We start from the raw sequence: 10,068 nt of genomic DNA, 5'->3' as shown, positions 1-10,068 counted from the left end.
ATTTCCTAAGAAAATAAAACAAAGCAATTAACACAATTCATTAAGTAATTCTGTATTAAACAACGTTGCAACTTCCAAGATCAACTGAATGTAACCTTTGTAGTCCATCACGTATTCAATTGACTACAACCACCCTGAACAAATTGTCGAAGCTAGACTAAGACAAGTAAAATTTCCATAACACGTTAGAAATCATTAACCCAAATTTAACAAAGGAGCAAATCATGTAGCTTTGAGCATTTCTATGACATTGTTTAGCACAAAACTAATGAAAAATAATTCCAACAAAATTAGAAAATACCATGCTACTACACAAAATGCAAGGATGTGTTGAAAAATGTAAAATGCACAAGGATATATTTCATTAACCACAACTACTATAATTAAAAAAAAAAATGTTCAAATGCGGGCTAATAATTTAAAGATCACAAAAAAAAAAAAAAAAAAAAAAAAAAAAAAAGTTTGGGAAAAATTAAGGTTACCCAATTTCAATTCACAACTAAAATGAGTTTTGATAACATACAAGTGCAATTTGAAAAATTTATTCAGACAAGTAAAAATCAAGTAAAAGATACACAACCTAAGAGCCCATTTATACAAAAACCCTTCCTAAAAAACAAAGTGCCCAAAATCCTCAACTAAGAAGGAATTACCATGCACCTTGTACTCGGGTGTATATAAATTTTTGTACTAAACCCTAATTAACAGAGAACTAACTAAAGTAATCACTAATCTAGTCTGAAGAAGCAACATTTAAATTGATCAAACACTTCTCTAGATTGGTTCCTAAGCGACAGCTACTACGGAGTACAAATCATAAAAAAAGATTTAAACTTTTAACTTAATCCAAATTAAGCACATAAACAAGCAATCAAGAAAGAAATTTACGACATTCGTCAGAATTCAACTAAAAAATGACAACGAAGAAATAAAATACGGTGAAATATACCGAAATGTAACAAAATTAAAGCTTTAGTAGTATTTCATTGATCAATACATAATCATAAAATAATTTAAAGCAAACAACTAGTAATAAATAAGAATTATGAAGTTGACCTGAATTCTAAAAGAGGGCAGAGAAAAATTTCTTCGATCAATCAAATTTCTTAGGGTTTTTGACGGCTTTAGGGTGTACAAATAAGAAATGTGGAGAGATGAACAGTCTCTTTTAATGTAGTAGAGGAAGACAAGGGGACGTGGTTGGGCTAGTTTTTAATCCTGTCCATTCATTCTGGCGGGAAACATTATTATGTGCTTATCAATTGCCACGTGTCCCTTGTAATACTATACATCTATACATCTCTTTCCTTTTATTGCTTGTGTAGTTGTGTCGTCGTGTGTATGTGTTTTTTTGAATCTTAGGGTTTGTTTGACATTATTTTTTGTTTTCAGTTTTCTGTGTTTGGTGAAGGTAATCAATTGTTGGCTTGTTGATGTGGGTGTTTTCACTTTTTGGTGTCAGTTTTTACAATTATTATGATTTTAATAAGTGTAAATAATTTTTTATTCATTATGTGACATATTTCATATACTTTCATACAATAAAAAACAAAAAATCACAGCAATGCTAAACGAACCCTTAATTATTGGAATTTCATGAATCATTATTCAGATTACATGTCCTTCCTCTATTAGTTGTTGCAAATGTGCTATATTTTCCAAGTCAAGTTGGTGTAAGTATGATATTAAAGAAAGGAAATCCAATGAGAAATGGTATAGAAGTACAGTCTAACTCATACAAGTACAACAAACTAGAATGACTTATTTATATCTTATATCTCTTACATAAAAGTAACAAAATTAACACCTTCTAATATAAAGTATAACATGTAGTTTTATTTTTTTGTATATGAAAGTATGTAATCAAGTACTCCGTAGTATCATCTTGCACTTGGGCTAGAAATTGAGATGATAGAAATTTAGTAGTAAGGAGACAAAGCTGGAGCTGGAGCATCAACAGGTTCAGCACTCAACCCAATGTAAGAAGCAGGAGACCCAATTGGTGCATAAGCAGCACCCAACTCAACAGAACTAATTGGAGCACCTAAGAAATTTGTAGCTGATATTGGCCCTGGTGTTGCTATGCCTGAACTCTTGATTTCGGACATCCCTCTCCTCGGGTTTTCGTTTTGTGTCTCACATAATTTGGGAAGAAATACACCTGCAACATTTTAATCAATCAACGTCCTTGTTAGTATAGTAGATAGAAGGTTGACTCTGTGACTCAGACTACAAAATATCATATGCAACTGTTGTATCACTAGTGTGTCCCACGTTACAAATTCATTCATGACCAATTAACTAAACATTACACCCTTGTTATTTTAAATGGAATATCTTAAACATGATTAAGCCTTGACTAAAAGCATGCATGCCATTAAATAAATCAGAAAAGTAAACACTAGGTCAACTCTAATATTCTTAACAACATTGAAAAAGATATTAATGAAAAACCATATTCATAGTTGACTAGGAATACAGGGACATAGAGTGAATATAATCATTACTGTAACATTACCTGGCCAATTACATAAAATATGTCAATATTAGAAAGTATATAGTTTATCAAATGACATAAAAAGAACTTATACACTTGTATTATGTTAAATAAGTAATTAAGATCGATTGATTACCTTCACCAGCAGCAAGATTGAAGTAAAGATCGATGACATTAGGGCACCTTTGGTAACATTGTGGGGAGCAAAGCTTTTGGGTAAAGCGAGACTCAAGAAGAGAGTCAGAAGAAATCCCTAAGGTATCGCGATCTAAGCCACAAGCTTGAATACAATGGCTAGTCTCAACCAAGTCCTTGAGCTTGTCAGCCTCGATGGCAGATGTAGTACACTTAAATGCCTCCATCCCACTCCTTCGTACATACTTCTCTAGCACGCAACGCTTGCCTATAGATGATACCGCGAATGCACATTCCTCCTTGTTAAGTTGCTCACATGTTATACCTCCTAAACAACCACATAAAAACCAATGAAAACAAATATAAGAAATAACACTTAATTAGTAAATTATATGCATAAACAATGTACAATAAATTATTATTACCTAGGGTGCCCTGAACCAAAAGGGAGGAAAAAAGAGCAAGAGTTACAAGGGAGTTAAAAAGAGAAGCCATATTTTGTTATAGAATGAGCAATAAAAATCAAAATATAAATTATGATTGCTCTTCTTTAAGATTGTTATAATTTGAAGAATGAATGTCGTAGTTTGCAAATGGTGTGAGATTTACGAAGTATTTATAGATGGTTTCATGGAATATACTTGGAAATTATGGGTCTAACAGTGGACCCCATTAATATGTTAATTTATTGAATAAGAGTGTGGACTTGCCTAATTAAATTTGAAGTTTTCATGGAAAATCTTGGTCGATGACTTCGCCGTCATTAGTGGCCGATTAATTTGGTTTAGTCTTTTTGACACAAATAACAGATCGATTGATTAGTCATAGGTTTATAGCTGATTGAATTGCTTTTGTTGGACATAGTCATAAACTCATAATGGGTCATTATAATGGCATTAAAGACGTTAATCTAACATCTAACGTATTGTAACTTATTTAAGTTAAATCTCCGTATTTAAACGTGTAAGGCCCTGTTTGATTCACCTTAATTTTGCTGAACTGAAATTATTTTTACTGAACTGAACTTATTTTTACTGAACTGAAATTAATTTTACTGAACTGAAATTATTTTTACTGATCTGAAATTATAATTCTTCTTTAAGAAAACTGAATTTTACTGAATTGAACTTATTTTTACTGAACTGAAATTATTTTTACTGAAATGAAATTAATTTTACTGAACTGAACTTATTTTTACTGAACTGAACTTATTTTTACTTAATATTATTTTTTTAAGGTGAAGAGAACAGGGCCTAACTCTTGTTCAAACTTATTTTTTCCAAAAGGTTTTTATTGTCATAGAAGTATAAGAAAGATGTATGTATGTAGCTTTGTTTCATTCTCATGTACATTTTATGGTTCTCGATTATAGTTGTATAGTACTATAGTTGCATAAAGTTTACCTCGGACACTAGTCACACACTCACACTACATGTATTGTATACAAAGTATGGACTATAGAGTACTTATTTTTAAGATGCTCGTATGTAATATGAATGTCTATTTAGAATTGTATACGAAGTACATGTATATCTCCCGTTCAAAAAAAGTACATGTATATCCTTTTATTCAAAAAGAAAAGTGTCCGCATTCATATGTTTTCATTAGATCCTTAATTTATTTCTTCTGTACCTCAATCCAATATAAACAATAATTAGTATGTGTAATTGTATATTATCAAATTAAACTCCAATACAACTAAGATACAAAATCATTGTGTAAATTAAAGGTGAAGCTTTTTCCCCGGCCATCATTGTAATTCTACCCCTTTATTCAATCAAATTCTTAGAAATTTCGTACAACTTAAAAGAAACCCAAATAGACGGTGGAGTACGACTATAATAATATGCTGTGAAACTTAATTTTTGATGTGGAGAGATATTTCATAAAACCACTATTCATTTATACATATGTAGAATATAAATATGTAGCCAAATTTGAGAATAGTCTTGATAAATTCAACAATTTAGAGTAAGACAATTTAAACTTCGTTATTGTGAAAGATTATCAAGGGATGTGACAAATGAGTTACATTCAAAAGACTAGCAATCTAGCATTCTAGCACGCAAAAAGACGAATTAAGTTACCTAAACGTGATAATTGGTTCATTATTTGACATAGTTCCATTGTACATATCAATTTAACTTTTCCACAAACAAGCCATCAAGCCATTGTCAATGGATGCCCCAATCTAGGCTTCCTTGAATTGTACTTTGCCTATACTTCCTCGATACTACGAGGTTTCCTCCCCTGGTAATGTCAATTAGTGGCCGGTCGTTTGCATTATATTATTCGTAAATTAAAGTATAGTACTCCATTCATTTCTTTCTCATAGTCTCATTTTTTTACTATACACGGCCTTTTAAGATGTTCATTTGACCATAAGTATAACAACTTGTCAATGTAATATATATATATATATATATATATATATATATATATATATATATATATATATATATATATATATATATATATATATATATATATTTCTTATGTTGAGAGAACTACAAAGAAAAACAACGAACGAAACTTTAATCAAACTTAAAGAGTAATTGCATGTATTAAAAGGTTAAAAGAAAATTTTTCTAAAGGGTGATGATGTTATTGGAGTGGCTTGACCATGTTTTGGGGCCCTCCTATGGTTTGACAAATCTCTATCAAATTTGCCAAAACGCTACATTTATTTATTTATTTATCATTATTATTATCATTTTTTTATTATTACTATTATCATTTAAAAGGAATAGTTGAATTACGTTTTTCATAGCGTGGTAAATATTTTCAATATTTGGTCAAGTACTCAAGTGTAGCCAAACTTTAGAATTTGACTTCGTCTCCGTCATTAACGGAGGAGATTAATTTCCAAACAAACGGGGATTTTTCATGGATTTGATAGTTCCATCACTTCCATGAAAAAACAAATTGAAGACTAATATCAAAGGTTTCGTTATTGAAATGACTTCCTTTGATCCTAAAAATTTTTCTATACTCCCCATTTCTATTTTATATACAGTAGATTTGAGCAAAAATGTACACCTAAATTGATAAAGTTGTGCACACCACGAAAAAATAAATTAAAATTATGAAGTAGAATGACCAACATTTTTTGTTTACCATAATAATATAGAACAAACTTAGAGCCTGTTCATATTTACTGAATTGAGCTGAACTAAACTGAACTGATTGGAGCTGAACGGAACTGAACTGAACTGATTGGAACTGAACTGAACTGAACTGAATTGAGCTGAAATGAATATTTTATGTGAGAGGGAAATTAAGAGCTGAACTGAACTGAACTGATTGGAACTGAACTGAACTGAACTGATTGGAGCTGAACTGAACTGAACTGAAATGAAATTAAGTAAATGTGAACAGGCCCTTAAAGTAACACTTCAATACAGTAAATGGGACATTTTAAAAGAATTTAGTGAACACTCGGTTTATTTTACTCGAAATTTATTTATTTGAAAGGCCTCTAATAATATTTTTTTGGAAAAATTTCCCAAAATAATTCCACCATTACCTCACCCGCCCAAAACAATCCCATTTTTTTCGATTATTTTTTAATAATCGGTCCGACCATTGATATCAATTCGCTGAAAATCGAGACATTAGATATTTATAAGGGGTATTATAGTCTTTTCCTTAATTATTTTAACTTGATGAAATAGTATTTAACGCTGTTAGTTACGATTGGGAAGAAGACCAAACTACGGGTGTATCAATGGGAAGGCAAAAATTTTGGAGTGTATCAATGAAAAAAGTCAAAACCAAGGTGTACCAACGAAAATTTCCCTTTTTTAAAATAAAAACTGCCACAAAAACTCAAGTATGTTGGTCATCTATGATTATATATTTATATGAGGTAAAATGAATCAGATTTTTTGGGTTCAGGTTGGATATGATCGATCAGGTTCATTTTAGAGGTGATCAAAAATCGAGTTGACCGAGCCTTAAGATGATACCTCGTGCTCAAACCCGCAAAAAATAGCAGGCTTGGAATTTGATAGGAAAGGAGTTAGAATATATAAAAAAAATTAAAAAGGGCCCAACCGGGTTCGAACCGGTGACCTCTTGATCTGCAGTCAAATGCTCTACCACTGAGCTATGGACCCATTGTTGGTATTTAACCTAAATGTTTATGTTTTAAATCAACCCAATAACCCTTACTGCAACCTCAACCTCAACCTCCTAATTCCCAATTCTCCCTCGTTTATTAAACCTCAAAACTCCAGAAACCAAACTGACACTAAAACCACCGAAACAACAACCACCGTCATCAATGGCGGCGCTAACTCCGTTCGGCATCAAACTCGCCGTCCACATCATCACCACCGACTTCGGAAACCTCGTTTCTGTACATTCTCTTTCTCTCTCCTCTTTCATCTACATTTTTATTCATATAATAATTATTTACCTCTGTAATTAACCATTAATGTTAATTATGTTTTTGGTGAATTTTAATTTGAACAGAAAATTTGCGAATGTTTACTCAGAAGAGGAACCCTAAGTAAAGCGCTGATTTCTCGATTTACTCAACTTCCTCAAGATAAAGTTAAGAAATGTTTATGGGTTTTAATTCAGCATAATTGCGTTCAAGCTTTTGCCCTTGAACAAGAAGGTATGATTTTTATTATTATTTTTTCCTTAATTTATGTTAGTTTATTATATAACTTATGATTTATTAAGTTTTATCTTACGATTTTGTGTAATTGCAATGCTTGAATTAAAAATTGAGTATGATTGTATGAGCATTGTGAATGGGATGTTACATTGTTGTTTTAGTGTTGTTTTTATTTTTGGATTTTGAATTGTGCTTTAGACTAGTGCTGTGGAAGGGGTTTTTATCGTTGAGGTTTTAAATTGGGGGTGATTGATTAGGTGTTTCTTTTTTATTGTATTGTTGTGATGAATGGTAAAAGGATTTGTTGCATTGTATCAGTTTTTGTTTCGTGTTGTTCGGGGCGAATGGGAGATTAGTTTTGTTGGAAACTAGATGTAGTTTTTGAGCAACTGAAATTTGTTGTTAGCTTTCAGAATTGAGAGGACTCGTTTTTTTATGCGTAGCATCAGGTCAAGGTATGATTGCAGAATTAAGACGTGTGTTAGGTGAACTATAATCACCATTTTTGCCAACAAAGTCATTGAGCTGACCAGGTGATCTCTTGACTGGGGCAGGAGCAAGGAAAGGTGATTGGATTTGGATTAGAGGATGTTTTAGTCTTTCAGAGAGGGATTAGGGAAACTATGTAGAAGGATATTTGTGTGTCAAATAAGCGACATCCAGAGAGAGAACTTGATATAGACGAATCAAGATGATCCCAATTAGTGCAAACATGTGCTTTAGAATTCTTGTGACTGCGAGAATGATGAAGTGCACAACATCAGCCACTATACTTTGTTTCTGTTGTTCAGATTAATGGTTATCCGTCATGTTAACCCCCCCTCCAGTCAAGAAAATTATTCTTCCTTTTTCAGGGTAAGGCTGTCGATATCTTATACTCCCCAAGATTGGGCCTTGGCAGGAAGATAACTTGGTTGATTTGTTACACTGTATGTGGTATCTTATTATGCTATCCACCTTTTTCTCAGGACTCAGCTATTATGCTAGCCATCTAATAATTACTTGGTTGATAAATTTTTCTTATAGAATAAAATAGCGGAGAACTTAAATAATTTGATCCACTATTTGGGGATTTTTTGTAAAAATTTTGAAATCGAAGCATTAAGTACTCACTTTAGCTCTCTGTATATGTTTCTGTCTTTTGGCTGTATTTTTATTTTTGTAAATGTTGCCCTTCACCATCTTCTATGTTATTTACGTTGGTTGCTATTATGTATTTGATGTTGCTAGGTAGTGGCAGTGATACTACAGTGGTAGTGACTCAGTATATGGCATTGTTCAATAACATCATTCATCGTTTGAGGTTTCCAAAGTTCATGAGTATAGTCTCAAAAGAGCAGGATACAAAAGTCAGTGACTTTGTACTATATGTTTCACTTTTATTTGATTCTTGCTGTGCTTTGTGCAAGCTTATTGACCCAAGCTCACAGCAGCACCAATTCTTGTAGGGTTCAGATATTCTTGAAGGTTTGCTGCAGCATGGCAGACTTACTCTCACACAAATTCTAGATAGAGCATTGGCTAGTTCAAGTGAAGGCAAGTTGTGCATGGTGTTTTTTGTTGATTTTTCAATGCAATAGAATTACAATAAATTGATGCAAGTATTTCGGATTATAACTTATATGCTAAATTTAATTTATGTGTGTGGTGATAAGTGCAAAAGGATAAGACCTTGTAAATATAGAACGTAGTTCAGTCTAAAAGGGATATGATGAAAATGTGAATCATAGTCAGCAATGTAGTCTGAAAATTAGGAGCCATGTATCCGATTACTTTTAAATGTTCGTACTTGAAAACGTATATTACTGCAATGTTAGTGAGTGGAATATCATTTATTTTCTTCTTGTTTTCGATCAGGAAGTAGAGATACTCACCAAGAAAGCTTTACTAAACTTGTTCGTTGTCGATTTGTGGAACGGTGCCCTGCTCCAGAGCCTTTAATATCTTTACCAACTGAAGGAGAAACTCCTGCTAAGAAAGGAGGTGGCAGAAATAAGGTAGCATCTTCAAGAAGCATTTTACTGTAGTTGTTTTTCCCCTTTTTTTATTTACTCTTACTGCAATTTGATTTCTCATATGTTATTAATGCTTTTTTTGACTCTAATATGCACATGACTTTGTCATTTTTTAACTGGAATTTTGAGTACAGAATCCTATCTGGTCTGATTATAATACTGTTTCATGCATTTGATTTTGAAAGACAATATATGGCCTATTGTTGTGTACACTGATATACACGCTTCTATAGTTATGTTGATGTTGTGTACATCGTAAACTTGCGATCATTGTTGCAAAATATGATTAAACAAGTAAAAAATTGCTGTTTTAATTTTATAATTCTATGTTCACAAATCTGGATAGTGGAGGCAGTGGTATTAAATTAGCTAATTATAGCTGTTTCAAGCTTATTGCTTATTACTGAAGAGAGTTTATTGCTGAATATTCTAGAACACAATCTCTCTCATTCTGTGAAATTAAGTAACTAGTTCTATACTTCTATGCAGTCCTCTGGGAAACAAGACTTTACAAAGGGGTTTGGTTTTTCTTACACAATTTCGACTGCTCATTAATTTTGACTTTATGCTGTCATCATAATTATAATCGAATTTTTGCTTCTCTTTTTCTGATTTGAGCAGTCTCAAAAATTTTGTTATCTTATGTGAAGTATTAACTATATGTAGCTTTCATGCTTTCAATTTGTACTTGTCAGCTTAACTATCCAATGTGTTTGCCCTCTTATGTCATATGTGGTTGTTCAAGTCAAGGTTATGTTGGAAAATTCTCTTAGCTAGTTAGCTTTGTCTAAGGA

The 10,068-nt window shown here is 32.2% G+C and overlaps 2 protein-coding genes and 1 non-coding gene across 3 annotated transcripts in view; 1 reads left to right on the top strand and 2 right to left on the bottom strand.

The window, feature by feature from the left end:
• Window positions 1–1,742: 1,742 nt before the first annotated feature.
• On the bottom strand, window positions 1,743–3,197 carry LOC145609430 (uncharacterized). Its single transcript, XM_081664918.1, has 3 exons — window positions 3,058–3,197; window positions 2,634–2,960; window positions 1,743–2,161 (listed from the first exon to the last, which is right to left on the bottom strand). Exons 1-3 carry the CDS (start codon window positions 3,125–3,127, stop codon window positions 1,920–1,922), a joined length of 639 nt encoding a protein of 212 aa, XP_081521044.1. The 5' UTR covers window positions 3,128–3,197; the 3' UTR covers window positions 1,743–1,919.
• A 3,481-nt stretch (window positions 3,198–6,678) lies between these two features.
• TRNAC-GCA (transfer RNA cysteine (anticodon GCA)) lies at window positions 6,679–6,750 on the bottom strand. Its single transcript has one exon. It is a non-coding gene; the product is annotated as a tRNA-Cys (tRNA).
• Window positions 6,751–6,834: 84 nt separating this feature from the next.
• The window catches only part of LOC145607555 (uncharacterized), a 6,873-nt gene continuing 3,639 nt past the window's right edge, over window positions 6,835–10,068 (top strand). The window contains exons 1-5 of the mRNA XM_081663172.1: window positions 6,835–6,992; window positions 7,109–7,256; window positions 8,490–8,608; window positions 8,708–8,795; window positions 9,117–9,282. Coding sequence (XP_081519298.1) covers window positions 6,918–6,992; window positions 7,109–7,256; window positions 8,490–8,608; window positions 8,708–8,795; window positions 9,117–9,282 — 596 coding nt within the window. The 5' untranslated portion in view covers window positions 6,835–6,917. The remainder of the gene's footprint in view (window positions 6,993–7,108; window positions 7,257–8,489; window positions 8,609–8,707; window positions 8,796–9,116; window positions 9,283–10,068) is intronic.

This window comes from Chenopodium album, chromosome 23 (assembly GCF_948465745.1).
Source record: "Chenopodium album chromosome 23, dcCheAlbu1.1, whole genome shotgun sequence".
NCBI classification, from domain to species: Eukaryota; Viridiplantae; Streptophyta; class Magnoliopsida; order Caryophyllales; family Amaranthaceae; genus Chenopodium; species Chenopodium album.
The sequence above is the reverse complement of the archived record's forward strand: the minus strand, read 5'-3'. Positions and strand labels throughout refer to the sequence as shown.

What these genes read in the sequence shown, in the direction of transcription:
- LOC145609430 (XM_081664918.1), bottom strand. Translation starts at nt 3,127, where the DNA reads ATGGCTTCTCTTTTTAACTCCCTTGTAACTCTTGCTCTTTTTTCCTCC. An exon ending in TTTGGTTCAGGGCACCCTAG is followed by an intron (nt 2,961 to 3,057) that starts GTAATAATAATT and finishes GTGGTTGTTTAG; the next exon opens with GAGGTATAACATGTGAGCAA. An exon ending in CAATCTTGCTGCTGGTGAAG is followed by an intron (nt 2,162 to 2,633) that starts GTAATCAATCGA and finishes AAAATGTTGCAG; the next exon opens with GTGTATTTCTTCCCAAATTA.